This window comes from Salvelinus namaycush, chromosome 18, assembly GCF_016432855.1.
Source record: "Salvelinus namaycush isolate Seneca chromosome 18, SaNama_1.0, whole genome shotgun sequence".
Classification (NCBI taxonomy): domain Eukaryota; kingdom Metazoa; phylum Chordata; class Actinopteri; order Salmoniformes; family Salmonidae; genus Salvelinus; species Salvelinus namaycush.
This window is the reverse complement of record NC_052324.1, coordinates 12,182,604-12,201,958: the sequence shown is the minus strand read 5'-3', so window position 1 is coordinate 12,201,958 and position 19,355 is coordinate 12,182,604. Positions and strand designations below refer to the sequence as shown.

The window sequence follows — 19,355 nt, the reverse complement described above, 5'->3', positions numbered from 1 at the left end:
AACCATTATAGATTGAACAAAACAAATGTACTGTAGATTGCAAAAATACTTTCTAAGTTAAAAAACTATGTAAACAAGATTTACCTCACTGGAGTAAAAGTAACATGGATTTAACATGAAAGTTTGTTCTGCACTGTGTGTGTGTGAGTGTGTGTGTGTGTGTCTCCTGTCTTTCTCCTATGACTGTAAACATTAGTCTAAGTTTCAACACATCTGTTTCTGAACACATTGTCTCTTTTACTCTTCCAGATTCCAGCAACCGTTTGAGAAATCAAACTGCTTAGTCTTTCCCTGGGAAAACAAGACAACAAAATAAAGTAAGATTCTGGAACATTAGAATACTGAGTGCCCTTCCCTTCCGTTCAGTTCCCATTGGCCCAATCATTCTGGTGTCTAATCACAAATCAGACTCTTCATTCATTTTGAGTAGGTAAGTAACTTAATTTTTTGTAGGAGCAAACTTACCCATGAGACTCTGTATTTCCATGGTTACATCCCCATACACATAATCCAGCAAGTCCTCCTTTGACTTCAATCCATCCAAAAAGACTGGAAACAAAGCATGAGTGAGTGACAAAGAAACAAACCTTATGGTAGCATCAGAAAGAACGAACTAAGGCAATAGCATGTTAACAGCAATGGAGTGAGGAGGAACAACTACAACGACTATCAGAAACATACCTGGCAAAGAAAGATCTTTATATCTACTAAATGAAAAACTCACCAATATCCGATACCATGTCTTCCATCTCTTGCCGGTTTTTCAGGTACCTTGGCCACACATATCCGTCAAAGTACCCTGGCAGGTCAGGGGGTGTATACACTCTCGAGCTGTCAATCACAGGAAAGGTGGGCCAAAGGCTTGTTCTTTTCATCAGCCACAGGTTATACAGTGGCCTATCTGAACATACCATAATTATAACCAAGCATTGCAATTATATCAGAGTTAAAAAACTATTAGCCCCACCCTCTCCTGTCTTTGCAGACGTCATAAGGAATTTCAAGGAAGTATCTCATGTCCATTAATTCGTTCAAGGGCCTGCCAATCAAAACATGAAACAAAAAGCCAGACAAATAATTATTCTCATCATGCAGACAACAGACAAAGGGCATACCGAGAGAGGGAGAAGGAGAGCGAGACACATAGGAGGAAAGATCCATTTTCTCTTAGTTACCCGTAGTTGAAGATCAAGAAGCCCTCGACGATGAGCACAAACACTTCCTCTCCTACAGAGCATTGTGTTCTCAGACTTTGAGATGCTAGGAATGAACCGGGGTCCTTCCGCCATGATTCAATCTTGCTCATCATTCTGTCCATGTGGAGCGCATCAAGCACTACAAATGTATCAGACAGTCAAGTTAAAGTGTTGAGTTCCAAATGAACAATAGGTTTTACTGACTCATTATGTATTTGTAAATGTAAACTTTGGTAATAGGTCACATTATTGTTTACATTTACAAATAAGTAATAACTCGGTAAACTTACACTCAATGAGGTTAAACTTTTTTGATCTTCTGAAATGTATCTTCTTGCTGATAAGATAGAAAGAAACTCTTCCCCTACCATCATACTGCTTGAACCCATTGCTGTCCACAGCTATCACAGAGTCATCCTAAAGGGAGAGAAAGAAAAAGACATGACCACTGACACTGAGCCTCTTCTTCCCTATCCTCCTTAAACTGAGAAGACCATGAAGAGAAGACCATGAAGAAGTTGAATTGAGGAGACAGGAGGGGGAGGGAGACGACCATGAAGAAGTTGAATTGAGGAGACAGGAGGGGGAGGGAGAGGACCATGAAGAAGTTGAATTGAGGAGACAGGAAGAGGAGGGAGAGGACCTTGAAGAAAGCATCCTGTGCTATGATGCAGCTGTTGGGGATCCGCAGGTGCAGACTACTGGACATGGTCGACTTCCCCCCATTGGTCATCCTGGAGACATGACAAGGCAAGATTCACAATGACTGGAATCTTAAAATCAGGTGAAGATTTGAGATTCCAGCCTGACACACCAATGGCAGGTTTCTCCGACACAGATTAAGCCATTGGCATTCAGTTGGATTTGTATACTAGGACTGGGTTTAATCTGTGTCAGACATACTGCACTTTGGTGTGCAATGTGCATTGCTGAAATGTCCACCTGATTTGGCCATCGTTATGCTAATAGGGTTTCCTTGGAACAAATCAATGCATAAAAAGCCAGGGTAATTGTTTAGTTAAATTGTTGTCAAAAGGCTATCTTCTGTACATTTGTACCATTGCCTTCAATGACTGATTCTCTATCTATGGGTGTTGCCATATGGCCAAATCAAAAGTGAAAAAAGTATTTATTCTAAAATTAAAGTTAAAAAACAATTGCAATAAACTGTCTAAACAATTCAACATGTAATTTGGAAACCTTCGATAATTTGAAGAAATCCAATTTAATGACCCATTCATTTCATGCAGGGGGGCCTTGAATTTGTCCTCAGGTGTGTGACATCACAATTAATGCTAATATAAAAGGTTTAATGATTCTCAAATAGACAAAAATATTTTACTCATTATCAGTTACTTCTAATCATATTCTGGAATTTTAAATTTAAAAAACAACTTCCTTGTAGAATGAGGATAAACAAATTGTCTCCCCATTACATTTTGAGTAAGATTCACAGTAATTTGACAAAAACCTAGATAATTAGTTTACTTGTGTATTATGATAATGTTACCTGCCTCATGCTTTACAATTATTTTTACATTATGTTCAAGACAACACCTTTTTTCCCCCCTTTTATTTATTGGCCTCACCCCATAGGACATTATGTCACACCGATGTACAATATACAACAGGCAGTCAAAGGTGATGGTTTAAACATAATTAATGACACTTTCAGAAGTTTCTGACCGCTGTAAAATTCCAACTTCTAAACATCAGTAATGGATCCTCATTAAAAGGTTTTAAAGTGTACTCATTCCAATTGAAGGGCCTCGAAAGTGTCCTACATTGTTCTTTTTTATCACTACCTCCCCGAGTCGGGAGTGGGTCATTTTCTGGTGCCTTCCTTGGATGTGGTAGCTGTTTCTTAGGCTCCCTCCCTGGAATCGAACCCTGATTCCCTGTTACACGTGGTCACCATGGTATGCACAGAAAGTACAATCGAAAGTTGATAGGGCAGACATTCAAATTAGATGTCAGCGTGTCACCAGTCGAGGTTATACACTAGAGTCACTAGAAGCGTCTGTGGTGTCCGAGAGTACCCTGCATGGGTTTTGGGTCTGAATAAATGCATGCATCTGTGGTCAGCACTTGTTGGCATGTATTAGATCTATAATTGCTGCAGTCATCCAAGTAACGTTGGAGCAATCAAAAGGAACCATAACTCATTTAATGAGCCCTTCGCAATTTCACTGTACCGGCCGTGTGTATTAAGACTTGCATGGCTTAATCTTTTAGGCAAGACTGGCAGAATCACTCAGGTAGAACCCAACAGCATTGAGGTCTACATGGCCAAGCAGCGAGGTGCACGGGCACATCTAGTGATGGAGGAGACCGAAGCGCACCCGTGCACATGCAGTGGGAGGCCCCGACCTACCAACAGCCGAAGCTGTGGGAGCCGAGACGCAGCTTAAGAGGTGTTCTGTTGGAGGGTTGTTGGAGTATAACCCACAATGGAGCCAATGACAATGGGTCTCTAATGCTGGTGGGTAATAGGGTGTGGGAGAATGAAAATGTAAATATTGCACTCAGAACCACATAAAATGATGAAAGTTGCAACAAAAAGGTCTTCCCCTAAAAACAACTAATCCCTTTGAAAACAGCCTATGTGGCATCAATATGAGACAAACATTTATTCTAGTGTCAAAATTGACTAAAGTGTAAATAGGATCATTTTGGTCATAGTCAGTCTCAACTAAAATGAGTTTGGTACCTCAGTGCATCACAATTAAATTAAGGTTGGGATTGGATTACAATTATGTCAACAAATCATGCTCCCTTTTTCCAAGCTCCACTTGCAAATCACCCCTCCACTGCTTCGCTTCCCTTCACTTAATGGTGATCCATTGTTTCATTGCCCCCCAACCAACGCTTGGATGTACAATATTTGCTCATTATTCTTTTTTAAATTATTCTAGCTCTGTCAAATTACTTGTTGATCATTGCTAGACAACCATTTTTAAGTCTTGCTGATTTTCAAGCAGTCAAAACTATAACTCGGCCAGTCAAGAAAATTCACTGTCTTCTTGATGAGGAACTCCAGTGTAGATTTGGCCTTGTGTTTTAAGTTATTGTCCTGCTGAAAGGTGAATTTATTTCCCAGTGTCTAGTGGAAAGCAGACTGATCCAGGTTTTGCTTTTAGGATTTTGCCTGTGCTTAGCTCCATTCCGTTTCTTTTTTATCCTGGAAAAACTCTCCAGTCCTTGCCGATGACAAGCATACCCATAACATGATGCAGCTACCACCATGCTTGGAAATATTCAGAGTGGTACTCAGTGACGTGTCGTGTTGGATTTCTTTGCAGTTTTACTTTAGTGCCTTGTTGCAAACAGGATGCATGTTTTGAAATATTTGTTTTTCTGTCCAGGCTTCCTTCTTTTCACTCTGTCATTTAGGTTAGTAACTACAATGTTGTTGATGCATCCTCCATTTTCTCCTATAGCAGCCATTACACTCTAACTGTTTTAATGTCACCATTGGCCTCATGGTGAAATCCCTGAGCAGTTTCCTTCCTCTCTGGAAACTGAGTTAGGAAGGACGCCTGTATCTTTGTAGTTACTGGGTGTATTGATACACCAGCCAAAGTGTAATTAAAAACTTGACCATGCTCAAAGGGATATTTAATATATATATTGTTATTATTTTTTTGTGTGTGTGTGTATGTATGTGTGTATATATACAGTTGAAGTCTGAAGTTTACATACACCTTAGCCAAATACATTTACACTCAGTTTTTCACCATTCCTGACATTTAATCCTAGTAAAAATTCCCTGTCTTAGGTCAGTTAGGATCATCACTTTATTTTAAGAATGTGAAATGTCAGAATAATATTAGAGAATGATTTGTTTCAGCTTGATTTCTTTCATCACATTCCCAGTGGGTCAGAAGTTTACATACACTCAATTAGTATTTGGTAGCATTGTCTTTAAATTGTTAAACTTGGGTCAAACATTTCGGGTAGCCTTCCACAAGCTTCCCCAAATAAGTGTGGTGAATTTTGGCCCATTCCTCCTGACAGAGCTGGTGTAACGGAGTCAGGTTTGTAGGCCTCCTTGCTCGCACACGCTTTTTCAGTTCTGCCCACAAACGCTCTATAGGATTGAGGTCAGGGCTTTGTGATGGCCACTCCAATACCTTGACTTTGTTGTCCTTAAGCCATTTTGCCACAACTTTGGAAGTATGCTTGGGGTCATTGTCCATTTGGAAGACCCATTTGTGACCAAGCTTTAACTTTCTGACATAGCGATGGTCATTATGGCCAAACATGAACCAGTGTCCTCTGTCTCTGTACAACCCTGTGTGGATGAACCAGTGAGAGCTGGTCAAACTTTTAGCTTTCTGCCATTCTCAGTGCAGGTGGTACATAAAGCCCTGAAATCCTTAGATCAAAGAAAGCCTGCAGGTCCTGATCTTTTGGATCCCTGCTTTTTAAATCTGGCAGCTGATTTCATAGCTGAACCACTTACATATCTGTTCAATCTAACCCTGGAATGTAATGAAATTCCAAAGATCTGGAAATCAGCATTTGTCCTACCACTTTTAAAAGGGGGAGATCCAACTCTTTTAAATAATTATAGGCCAATCTCAAAGCTGTCACCCCTGGTGAAAATACTTGAAACCCTTGTAAGTGAACAGCTAAAAGAGTTTTTATTTACTAACTCTATTTTATCAATGTATCAATCGGGCTTCAGGAAGAAGCATAGCACAATTACAGCAGCCATGAAGGTTTTAAATGATATCACTGAAGCCCTTGACAAAAAACAGCACTGTGTCTCACTTTTTATTGATCTCTCTAAGGCTTTTGATACAGTTGATCATGCTATACTAAGGCAGAGATTGTTGAGTGTAGGTCTTTCGGAGCATGCAGTTGCATGGTTTGCTAACTATCTGTCTGATAGAACTCAGTGCACTCAATTTGATGGGCTTATGTCTGTTAAATTGTCTGTCCTGAATGGTGTGCCCCAGGGCTCTGTACTTGGTCCTCTCTTATTCACTATTTATATTAATGATTTAGACAAAAATGTCCAAAATGCGCAACTTCATTTTTATGCTGATGATACTGTTATTTACTGTTGTGCCTCATCTCTTACAAAAGCTTTCCAGAACTTGCAAACTGCTTTTTATACTGTTCAACATACCTTGTGTCAATTGAAGCTTATCCTCAATACTGACAAAACTAAACTAATGGTGTTTTCTAAAGCAAGAAATAGACCTCTGAACCTTTCACCTATTACTACTTGTCAGGGCAAGGAGATTGAGGTTGTAACCTCATATAAATATCTTGGAATTTTAATTGATGACGGCCTCTCTTTTAAATTGCATATTCAACAACTTACAAAAAAATTGAAGCTGAAATTGGGATTTTATTTTAGGAATAAGGCCTGTTTTTCTTTTGAAGCCAGAAGGAGGCTAGTATCAGCTACATTTATGCCTTTACTAGACTATGGGGATATTTTATATATGAATGCTTCCGCTCAGTGTTTGAGATCAATTGACACTCTTTACCATGGTACTTTGAGATTTATTTTAAACTGCAAAACCCTTACGCACCACTGCACTTTGTATACCAGGGTTGGCTGGCCTTCTCTAGTCACTCGTAGGCTCAGTCACTGGTATACTTTTATTTACAAAGCCATTTTGGGTTTACTACCTTTTTATTTGGGCATTTTTATTGTTCAGTAATGTGGTGGGTACTCTCTTCGTTCACTGGACTTTATCCTGCCAACTGTTCCAAATGTCCGAACTGAATTTGGTAAAAGGTCTTTTATGTACTCTGCGCCATCGTCTTGGAACACCTTACAAAATAATTTTAAACTGGAAGAACTTGTCCCGATTGGGGTTTTTAAATCTCTGATGAAGGATTTTGAGGCTGATTCCCTGACCTGTCAATGTTTTTAATTTGCTGTTTTTGATATTGTTATACTCTTGTGAATTCATGAATGGTTTTTACTAGATTACTTGTAGTTTTTCATGTTGTCTGTCTGTAATTTTTTGTAATGATTTGGTGCTGCCTATCTTGGCCAGGACGCTCTTGAAAAAGAGATTTTAAATCTCAATGAGCCCTTCCTGGTTAAATAAAGGTTAAATAAACAATTCTATTTTTGTTTCATCAGACCAGAGGACATTCCTCCAAAAAGTACAATCTTTGTCCCCATGTTTAGTTGCAAACCGTAGTCTGGCTTTATTATGGCGGTTTTGGAGCAGTGGCTTCTTCCTTGCTGTACGGCCTTTCAGGTTATGTCGATATAGGACTCGTTTTACTGTGGATATATAGACACTTGTGTAACCGTTTCCTCCAGCATCTTCACAAGGTCCTTTGCTGTTGTTCTGGGATTGATTTGCACTTTTTGCACCAAAGTACCTTCATCTCTAGGAGACAGAAAGCGTCTCCTTCCTGAGCAGTATGACGGTTGCATGGTCCCATGGTGTTATACTTGCGTACTATTGTTTGTACAGATGAACGTGGTACCTTCGGGCGTATGGAAATTGCTCCCAAGGATGAACCAGACTTGTGGAAGTCTACAATTCTTTTTCTGAGGTCTTGGCTGCTTTTTAAAAATGTTCCCATGATGTCAAGCAAAGAGGCACTGAGTTTTAAGGTAGTCCTTGAAATACTTCTACAGGTCCACCTCCAATTGACTCAAACGATGTCAATTAGCCTATCAGAAGCTTCTAAACCCGTGACATCATTTTCTGGAATTTTCCAAGCTGTTTAAAGGCACAGTCAACTTACTGTATGTAAACTTCTGACCCACTGGAATTGTGACACAGTGAATTATAAATGAAATAATCTGTCTATAAACAATTGTTGGAAAAATCCCTTGTGTCATGCACAAAGTAGATGTCCTAACCGACTTGCCAAAACTATAGTTTGTTAACAAGACATTTGTGGAGTGGTTGAAAAACAAGTTTTAATGACGCCAACCTAAGTGTATGTAAACTTCCAACTTCAACTGTAGCTTGCTGCTACCCTCAACAGGAAAGTAGCTTTCTTTATTGTTCTAACGCAACACACACAGAGTTTGGATGTTTTACCTACAGTATCATTTTGTTTCATTTCTAATCTGAATGGATGGAATGACAAACTATTACTGTGTAATATAATTGACAAACATTGTGAATATTTAGTTGGAGAGAGTATTGTATGCTGGTATACACATGTGTACAATTGTGAAGTGTTGTCACTACAGTAAAACTCAAACTTTTCTCAGGTTCCTAATTAAATCAGTAGAAATATTGTCCTGTAGCTAATTGACCTTGGAATCTGTGATTTATTACCACAAATAATAACATTTGGATTTTCAATTGTTTGGTACCCAAGTCTGTACATATTACCTGCAAAAGTTCTGTGTCCCCCCACTCTACAATTATAATTCAAGCCTACTGCTAATGTGAATTTATGCAGTTCCAACCATGCAAAAGGATGGCAGCCTACCCAATCCTTTATTGCACGTAACCAGAACATTTCATTTCCGCTGCCACCCTTTGGATTATGTTGGAACTGCACAGAGTGCACAGCATGACAAGCTCACATTAGTTAGCAGTAATGTGACTAACATCAACATTAGGCTTTTTTTATGTTTTTATTGACAATCAAATATTGTACATTGTTTATGAAAACATTGCAACAAAATAATGATACAAATACTTTTCAAAAATGTTTCTTCATGGAAAATGACCATCTAGTTATGCACTTGTAATTTGTATTGCTAGTAGATTTGTATTTTTAACAGTAGCTACGCAATTACCTAACACCATATTCCATTGGTTTACTGACCCCAATTCATTTAAATAATATTAAGAAGGGTTTATTATTTGGTGTCAGGAGAGCACAGCGCATGAAAGAAAGCACCATGTCTTCAGGGCTGAGCCCCGGATGTTCTGAAAGTCGTGACGTTCCTGCTTGTATAGCTACACTTTTACTGTTTTTCTGCTCTAAGCAAATAAGTGCATCTGCTTTTATGCCACGTCGGTAGCCATGAAGTGCTTTGAAAGGCTGGCCATGGATCACATCAACACCATCATTCCGAAAAACCTAGACCCACTCCAATTAATAATGACAAAGCAAAAACAGTTTAGAAATGTTTACTAAAAATAAAGAAATATCACATTTACATAGGTCTTCAGACCCTTTGATCAGTACTTTGTTGAAGCACCTTTAGCAGCGATAACAGCCTTGAGTCTTCTTGGGTATGACGCTACAAGCTTGGCACACCTGTATTTGGGGAGTTTCTCCCATTTCTCCCACATAGCCATTTTCAGGTCTCTCCAGAGATGTTAGATTGGGTTCAAGTCTGGGCTCTGGCTGGGCCACTCAAGGACATTCAGAGACTTGTCCCAAAGCCACTGCTGCATTGTCTTGGCTGTGTGCTTAGGTTCTTTGTCCTGTTGGAAGGTGAACATTCACCCCAGTCTGAGGTCCTGAGCGCTCTGGAGCAGATTTTCATCAAAGATCTCTCTGTACTTTGCTCCGTTAATCCTTTCCTCAATACTGACTAGTCTCCCATTCCTGCCACTGAAAAACATCCCCACAGCATGATGCTGCCACCACCATGCTTCCGCGTAGGGATGGTGCCAGGTTTCCTCCAGATGTGACGCTTGGCATTCAGGCCAAAGAATTCAACCTTGGTTTCATCAGACCAGAGAATCTTGTTTAGGTGCCATTTGGAAAACTCCAAGCGGGCGGTCATGTGTCTTTTCCTGAGGAATGGCTTCCGTCTGGCCACTCTACTATAAAGGCCTGATTGGTGGAGTGCTGCATAGATGGTTGTCCTTCTGGAAGGTTCTCCCATCTCCACAAAGGAACTCTGGAGCTCTGTCAGAGTGACCATCGGGTTCTTGGTTACCTCCCTGACCAAGGCCCTTCTACCCCGATTGCTCAGTTTGGCCAGACAGCCGGCTCTAGGAAGAGTCTTGATGGTTCTAAACTTCTTCCATTTAAGAATGATGGAGGCCACTGTGTTCTTGGGGACCTTCAATGCTGCAGGATTTTTTTTGGTACTGTCTCGGAGCGCTACTGACAATTCCTTCAACCTCATGGCTTGGTTTTTGCTCTGACATGCACTGTCAAATGTGGGACCTTATATATAGACAGTTGTGCGCCTTTCCAAATCATGTCCAATCAATTGAATTAACCACAGGTGAACTCCAATCAAGTTGAAGAAACATCTCAAGGATGATCAATGTGAACAAAATGCACCGGAGCTCAATTTCAAGTCTCATAGCATACTTGTTATTTACATATGTTTTTTTGTTTTTTTAATCTTCAATACATTTGCTAATATTTCATTAAGGGTTATTATGTGTAGATTGGCATATGGTTCTGCTGTTTTGGGGGATTGGTATATTTTAAATGCTTGTAGATCATTTTATATATTGACACTTTCTTGGGCAGAGAGCTAACCTGAAGGAGCAGAGCCTATAAAAAATACAAAAATATATAAAAAAATATATTAATATTTGCCAAGACTTACATTATTCATTCTTTAATAAATGGCAAAACATATATTTCTATGTGGCGTTTCCTTTCTGAAATAAAGTGAAGCCTGTTCAGAAAGGGAACCGAGTGCCCACCTCAGCTGACGCATCAGCCAATTAGACGCTAGTAGCAATCACATCTGCCTTATTTGGCAGTCTATTTAAGATGACCGGTTCTGGTCACACATCCTTCTTCTAGAATGCGTTTGCTTCTTTTACTCCCACCATCACCCCAGCCTCCACCTGTTAAGTTGTTTTCCTGTTGGGGGATTGTTATAGCTTACCGCGCTCACTGTTTGTATGTCATTTTATATATTGACGCTTTGATTGGGCAGTGAGGTACCCTGAAGGAGCAGGGCCTATATCGCCAAGACTTGCATTGTTCATTCTTTAATAAATGTTTATGTATTTTTACAGGCTGTTTCCTTTCTGAAGAATGGTTAATGGCAGAAAGAGGAAGTCTGTTCTGTATGTTTTATGTGAAGTCTCTCCCTACTCGAGTGCAGCTGGGACATGTGTACTATCTTGTCAGAGATTTTGTAAGCGGTCTTTACAATGTTCTTGTTGTCAAATGTTTGGACATGTAAGAAGTGTCTACAGACGGGAAAAGCTGAGATGTGGGGGAAAAAAATCACTATGAAAGAGATTTCACATGTTTAGTGTTAGAGAATGGCCAGGGAGCAAAATGTTGTAAATGTAGTGGTGAACAAAATCAGGGGAGTTGAGTCTCCTATGCAGAGGCTGTCAAAAGGGTAGAAAGATCGAGTATCTCTGAAGGTCTGATGGTAGTGAAGACCGGTAGGCCTACACTGCAGCCTGAGTATCACCGGCAGGACCCAGAAATTGTTAATGTGAAGAAAGTAGACTGTCATTTATCGAAATGGGGATAAACCGAACTGCACAAGTACAAAAGAAGTCAAGAAAGCTCAATGATAAACATTATTTCTGCAGCTGAACTCTCTGGGATAAAAATGATTTACATCTGAGGAGCTACATGGAGTCCTGTCTCGTGCGGTCACACCCTCTCAGACCCCAGAGCCTGAGCAGGGTATTTGAGTTTCCTAATGACTTAAGGAGTGGGAATGTATATTTTTTTGGTTAATATTTTTTTTGTAGTTTGTGTGGATTAAAGGGGAACTGCACCCGCTGATTTGGCCTTGTCTTTTGGCTTGCTCCTCAAGAAATGCTGACGGCCATGACAAAAGCCAAATGTGAGTTGGCTTGGGGGTGTGGTTTGATGTTTAAATAATGAATTTGTTTAATGCTTCACAGTCAGTCATTAAAACCTGTCTACAGTCGTGGCCAAAAGTTTTAAGAATGACACAAATATTAATTTTCACAAAGTCTGCTGCCTCAGTTTGTATGATGGCAATTTGCATATACTCCAGAATGTTATGAAGAGTGATCAGATGAATTGCAATTAATTGCAAAGTCCCTCTTTGCCATGCAAATGAACTGAATCCCAAAAAAAACATTTCCACTGCATTTCAGCCCTGCCACAAAAGGCCCAGCTGACATCATGTCAGTGATTCTCTCGTTAATACAGGTGTGAGTGTTGACGAGGACAAGGCTGGAGATCACTCTGTCATGCTGATTGAGTTCAAATAACAGACAGGAAGCTTCAAAAGGAGGGTGGTGCTTGGAATCATTGTTCTTCCTCTGTCAATCATGGTTCCCTGCAAGGAAACACGTGCCGTCATCATTGCTTTGCACAAAAAGGGCACCTTGCCAAAAGGCAAAAGTGATAACTAAGTGGCTCGGGGAACAAAACATCAATATTTTGGTTCCATGGCCAGGAAACTCCCCAGACCTTAATCCCATTGAGAACTTGTGGTCAATCCTCAAGAGGCGGGTGGACAAACAAAACCCCACAAATTCTGACAAACTCCAAGCATTGATTATGCAAGAATGTGCTGCCATCAATCAGAATGTGGCCCAGAAGTTAATTGACAGCATGCCAGGGCAGATTGCAGAGGTCTTGAAAAAGAAGGGTCAACACTGCAAATATTGTCTCTTTGCATCAACTTCATGTAATTGTCAATAAAAGCCTTTGACACTTGTGAAATGCTTGTAATTATACTTCAGTATTCCGTAGTAACATCTGACAAAAATATCTAAAGACACTGAAGCAGAAAACTTTGAAAATGAGTATTTGTGTCATTCTCAAAACTTTTGGCCACGACTGTATTTTCAGGTAGAACGTAGGAAATGTATTTATGTCTCTCTGATACAAAGATGTCCCTTCATATTGCCATCACCAAGACACATCCAGCACCTTGCCTGCAAAAAGCCGTTTTCCCCCACTCAATGGATGGGTTAGCTGACAACATCACGAAAACGATGTACTCGCTTCAATGGGGCAGAAGTCTGAGTTGTTGTGATTATGGATGGCAAGATAGCTACCAACAATAACAAGAAACTCCCATGTGGGGAATCGTAAATGACTCGTTTCAGCGAGTTTTATCTTGATCTTGATAACATGTCTTGTTTTGAGGTGTTTTGACAGATTTCATGTCAATGCTAATATGGCAAAAATTCACTAGCTAACCAACAACTAACGATGTATTATGTTTTCAATAAACATTGGCGACTAAATATAGTTTACATGTTGTTAACAATCTAAACCAACGCCGGCTGTTTTGCCCCACAGTTGCGCACGCCTCGGTTTTGTTGCTAAACACCCATACCGTCTATCACAACAAAAAACTCCTGTAGGTTGAGTTCAATAACTACAGGCAGACGTATGGTGAGATGCCAGATGAAGCTTTGAATAGGTCAGTAGCCTACAGAGTAATATAAGAAGAATGCAATTGCTGAATTTATGAAGATATTCTAAATTAAGTGTTTTGATATCTTTCAAATGTAGTAACAGGTCCATGTAGAATAAATAACCCTTCGCATAATACCATAGAAGCAGTGTTCTGCTAATACAACAATGTGCACCTATCATCTTTCATTGTCATTCCCAGCCGATACAGATAGTGTGCCTATCGGCATTTTGTCTGGTGGTAATGGGGCCATCTTGGCAAACATATCAGAGTGGTCATACCTTCCTGTGTGGTGTCCTGTATACAACAGGAGTTCCCTGATCCTGGTGAAGAATACAAAAGGGTTTCTTCCTACCATTCAATTCAATAATCAAAAAAGACAATGCAAGTAAACGCTGTGTCTTGTAAAATTATAATACCGAGTGCCAGTTCTCTCCATTCAGAGACATCAGTATCAAGCTCATCTGTCCGTCTGGACTTCATCACATCACCTTACAAGTCTCCGTGTACTGGTTCCATACATGTTTCTGTGAACACACACACACACACACACAGTTACTTTTCTATTACCAATGGCAGTTAGTACATGTTTGTGTGTCAGATATTACCTATCCTATGTTGAAGTCTGAACAAGTCAGATAAAACCTACCTAATTCTGACCTCCCCATCGACGACCACTGGTGAGCAGGCAAGAGGTGAGGCTGGAGTTGAGGTCTTTTCCAGAGCAGCATTGATGGGCATAGCAGCGTAGATCAGCTCCTGGCCCCTCAAAGATACTGGTCGGTCACACACACACACACACTGAAATGAAATCGAATGGTGAACACAGCAATCAGGCTGGTTCCACCAGGCTAGGTTATGCCTTGGACATTATATGCATCTAAGTAAATAAGCCACAAATAATGTCAGTTTACATAAAGTATCTATCAAATGCAACAAAGTAATGAACTGGGTTACCTTCTGTATTTGTACCAATGAAGAGCCTGTGAAAGCGGTTGTCGCTGAGAGGTGAAGGTTGCTGGTGTGGACACTTGCCAACATGTAGCTGACTGTTCCCTTCATTGGAGTGCTCACAGTGAGGGCATGTCTGCATGATGCTGATGAGGGCTCCCTTGCTGGTTCTCTATACTGCATGTACGGTCGCAAACTAGACATCTCTCCAACAACTGCAGCAGGCAATCTTATGAGGTGGTGTGATATAATAGACAGCCAAGTGGCAAATTGAATTTTGTTCTTTAGAATGGACAAAGCTTTTTTCTAATGCACTTCACAACAAAAATGACTACTAGTTGTATCTGCTTGGCTGGGGAATTAGCCTACTGTTTATCAAGATGGGTATACTTGAATACAACTTTTCACATAATTCACATTATTTGTCGTTGTTGATGAAGCCGTCAGTATCATCAGAGCAGTAACTCAGGTCACTATCAGAGGCCTCCTGTCCTTTTCATAGGAGTCGAGATGGACTGACAACCGAGGAAAGTTCACAAGAGTACTTAAAAAAAAAAAAAAAAAAACTTTAACTAGGCAAGTCAGTATAGAACAAATTCTTATTTACAATGACGGCCAAACCCAGACGACACTGGGCCAATTGTTCGCCGCCCTATGGGACTACCAATCATAGCCAGATGTGATTCAGCCTACTTGTGTCGCATGACACACTTTTATTCCAAGATCTTGCTGACAAGCTGTGAAAATAGCAAGTGAACAGTGAATGAAATGATTGAGGTCGCTAAACCATTGCAATCACATTGCTGGACATGTTACGATACCCACCTTTGTTCCTTCTGGTAGGTCCCAGCATCCATTAATGACCAGGGGATCAGTCTGGCACCCAACTGTGCACTTTGTCTAACAGAAAAACAGGGTCAACGATTGTCATCATCCCTCAATTATAAACATAGCTCGAGAAACAACTTAAATCTTGTTTGGAAGCTAATGTTGTGCTTTACAGATGTAGACTGACTGGCTCCAGATTAGATTGGATTCAGGCCAGTGACACATTAGACTATGCAACCAACTGTGACATGTTTTGCTATGGCCCTGGGTTGGTTTGAGTTTGTTGCTGCTAGTTAGTACACTGTTGTAGTCAGACATGAGTACCACAATAACTGCATCCAATATTTATTTGTGCCCTAGAGTCTAGGCATGGGTTGCACCTCGCTTGTGACTGTTTCCTCTAAATTACACAACATTAGAGTGCATTGGAAATACGATGACATTGCTAAAGTAGGCATATCATTTGTAGGAATCAACTTTGCCATATTATGTAGTCGTCAATTTTACCTTAAAATACAAAAATAACTAACAATGCTAATGTTAGCTAGCTAAAATCAATCTGGCGACATCACAATCATTACTTATTTGAAATGTCATCGTTTTCCCAAGCCAAATCAAAGTTGCATTGAGGTAGGCTAACGTTAGCCAGCTAGCTAGTTGGTAGCCTGCTGCTAGCTAACTTCAGCTACATAACCAGCAGTCTATGGTTTAGCTACCGGTATACTCACCATCACTTGGGACCAACGAACTCCAACCACATATTCCGCATGATGATAGGGTCCTTCGGCAGGGCATGCAAACAATAGTTGTTGGCTGTGCATCCTGCTGGAAGCATGGTCAATCCGTATAGGGCTTTTACATCTGAAACCAAAGGCCGTGATCCTTTGAACGCGTTGGTTGGGGGCGATGAAACAACAACAGTGCCCCATTAAATGAAGGGAAGCGAAGTGGGCGGAGGGGCAATTTGCACGTGGATCTTCGCAAAAGGGGGAATGATTTGTTGACATAATTGTAATCCAAACCCAACCTTAATTTACTCATTGTGATGCACTGAGGATCCAAACTCCGTTTTATACTAGACTTACTATGACCAAAATTATCCTATTTACACTTTGGTTTTTAGGGGAAGACGCTCTTGAATTCTTATGGCTGGGGGGCAGTATTGAGTAGCTTGGATGAATAAGGTGCCCAGAGTAAACTGCCTGCTACTCAGGCCCAGAAGCTAAAATATGCATATTATTAGTAGATTTGGATAGAAAACACTCTGAAGTTTCTAAAACTGTTTGAATGATGTCTGTGAGTATAACAGAACTCATATGGCAGGCAAAAACCTGAGAAGAAATACAACCAGGAAGTGGGAAATCTGAGGTTTGTAGGTTTTCAAGTCTTTACCTATCCAATATACAGTGTAAAATTTGATTGCACTTCCTAAGGCTTCCACTGGATGTCAACAGTCTTTAGAACCTTGTTTCAGGCTTCTACTGTGAAGGGGGAGAGAATAAGAGCTGTTTGAGTCAGGGGTCTGGCAGAAGCCATATTTTTGACATGTTTCTACGAACTGTAATATAACTTTTTTGACTTTTCGTCTGGACTAAGTGCCTGTGCATCTTGAATTTGGATTTGTGAACTAAACGCGGGGGGAAAGGAGGTATTTGGACATAAATGATGGACTTTATCGAACAAAACAAACACTTATTGTGGAACTGGGATTCCTGGGAGTGCATTCCGATGAAGATCATCAAAGGTAAGTGAATTTTTATAATGCTATTTCTGACTTCTGTTGACTCCACAACATGGCAGGTATCTGTATGGCTTGTTTTGGTCTCTGAGCGCTGTACTCAGATTATTGCATGGTGTGCTTTTTCCGTAAAGCTTTTTTGAAATCTGACACAGCGGTTGCATTAAGGAACATAACGCACCTGAACATAACGCACCAATGTAAAGTGAGATTTTTGGATATAAACATGAACTTTATCGAACAAAACATACATATATTGTGTAACATGAAGTCCTATGAGTGTCATCTGATGAAGATCATCAAAGGTTAGTAATTAATTTTATCTCAATTTCTGCTTTTTGTGACTCCTCTCTTTGGCTGGAAAAATGGCTGTGTTTTTCTGTGACTTATCGCTGACCTAACAATCGCATGGTATGCTTTCGTCGTAAAGCCCTTTTGAAATCGGACACTGTGCTGGGATTAACAACCAGTTTATCTTTAAAATGGTGTATAATACTTGTATGTTTGAGGAATTTTAATTATGAGATTTCTGTTTGAATTTGGCGCCCTGCACTTTCACTGGCTGTTGTCAAATTGATCCCGTTAACGGGATTTCAGCCGTAAGAAGTTTTAATGGTAATTTCCCCTTCCTTGTATGGAATTTACTTTTCATTTGTAAATTTTTTTAACCTCTGTCCAGTTAGTGGTGACAAAATACATTTTGCGTGTAGTTCTTCATAGAGCTGAAAGAAGAATCACATAATAGACCAAAAGTAATGGCTTCTTTTTGTAGGCACTAATGGAGACTAACTCCACTATGGCTCGTTGTCCAAAGCCTATGGGGAAATGAATGTTTTTTTTTTTGTTGGGGATAAACCCCGAAAATAAGGTCTGCATTTAACACAGGTTTAGAACATCTTATACATTTTGTTCTATGAGAGAACCTTCATGAGCTAACGTCTCTGTGTGCATTTTGAAGCGTTAATGTCATCAAAATAAACACAAAGCAAAAAGGCTTCATAATTCAAAAAGTATTATATATCCCCCCAAACCTGTGTTATGCTGCGTTCAATTTGTCAGAAACTCCGTGTTAAAACGAACATAAGTTATTTGCATAGATATCAGAATCAACCAATAGGATGCTCTAAGAGCCGACTCTTCCGTCTTGGATATTAAGTCAGAAGTTTCCGAGTTTCCGACATGAACTGAACGCGGCATTTTCAACGTGTATCCCCCCCAAAAAACATTCATTTTTACCATAGGAATGGCTGAACGAAGCAGAGGTTTCATGTCCGGTTTTTAGGACTACATTGTGTCACACCATGTGGACATTGATTTTGACGATAACATGTAATCAATCAGAACTATTTGGAAATATCATGAATGGACTAGGCCTACTGTTAGGGACTAGGATTACTGTTTCTTGAAATAGATGTCATAAATACAAGAGTAGGTGAAGGGGATTTTATTAATGTTTTCATTAAGTTCCATAACCTTACATGGGACAGTCAAACCATTGTAGAATTACCGCGTTGGTTCAAAATAGTAAGAAAACAAATACACTGCATGAAGTGTAATAAACACACATAGCTTTTAGTAATATGTCACAATTTTAACCAATTTCAAATTGTTTGTCATTATGGACAAAAAAAGGGGGCGTCGCGTCAACTACCCCAATGGCCAAAAGAAAAGCCCAAAAGAATGCAGCTACATTTCAGATGTAATGGTCAGATTGAATGGTCATGATTATGAAATAACAAGGTTTCGTCTCACACAATTTCAGATCAGATTCAAATAATAGCACGTACACTATCACTTACCCTCCAATTCCGACGACAAGGGTCCTCATGGCTGAAGCTAGTTGAGAGGTTGTGAAATGGTCCAGTTGAATTGCTGACAAATGTGGGTAACATAAACCTCCTCTTGCAGAATTTAGAGAAATTATAAAAAACAGGGCTATGTTAGATAACTTTTATGAAAGTAGGTCCATTGCCTGATAGTTGTTCCGCTATTCCACAGCAGGACGATGGATTCGCGATCCTGCATTAATACGTCACCATTTAAAGGGGCCCACGATGCACGACCCCTGGCTGCCAAGTCCTGGGACAAAATCTGTAGTGGGTGCATAGAAATATTAAATGAATAAACATTTCAAAATAAAACATTAGCTACGCAAAATATAATAAATTAGCCATTTTTTAAAGTGTGCTGTTTTAGTTGCAAAATTCTGTTGTCATCAGTCCATTTCTACTTGTTGATAAAGATACTAGCTAAGACATTAGCCATTTTTCAGGGCTGATAATATTTTTGCATTTAGCTGTGGAAAGCTACAGTTTATTGGTGTCTAGGCTGCAATACAACTCTATCCAATTATATTACCTAGCTACTAGAACATATTTTACCTCAGACTAACCAAAAT

At 39.9% G+C, this 19,355-nt stretch overlaps 1 protein-coding gene across 7 annotated transcripts; it reads right to left on the bottom strand.

The window, feature by feature from the left end:
• Positions 1–84: 84 nt before the first annotated feature.
• Positions 85–19,034, bottom strand: LOC120063093 (nicotinamide riboside kinase 1-like). Of its 7 annotated transcripts, none has more exons than XM_039013244.1 (8): positions 18,757–19,034; positions 1,840–1,930; positions 1,487–1,613; positions 1,176–1,335; positions 968–1,039; positions 725–831; positions 466–549; positions 85–291 (listed from the first exon to the last, which is right to left on the bottom strand). In XM_039013244.1, exons 1-8 carry the CDS (start codon positions 18,783–18,785, stop codon positions 281–283), a joined length of 681 nt encoding a protein of 226 aa, XP_038869172.1. In that variant the 5' UTR covers positions 18,786–19,034; the 3' UTR covers positions 85–280. The 7 variants fall into 7 exon arrangements, 5 of the variants coding, with proteins under 5 accessions (XP_038869172.1, XP_038869174.1, XP_038869177.1 ...); XM_039013246.1 differs by having other exon boundaries at positions 1,565–1,613; XM_039013249.1 differs by lacking the exon at positions 968–1,039 and having other exon boundaries at positions 1,565–1,613.
• Positions 19,035–19,355: the final 321 nt, after the last annotated feature.

Bases quoted from the DNA above. Each gene is read 5' to 3' on its own strand.
- LOC120063093 (XM_039013244.1), bottom strand. From the start codon at position 18,785: ATGAGGACCCTTGTCGTCGGAATTGGAGG. The intron at 1,040-1,175 runs GTAACTAAGAGA...TTTGATTGGCAG, and splicing joins TTCTTGATCTTCAACTACGG to GCCCTTGAACGAATTAATGG. The intron at 832-967 runs GTGGGGCTAATA...TGTGATTGACAG, and splicing joins GTCTGCAAAGACAGGAGAGG to CTCGAGAGTGTATACACCCC.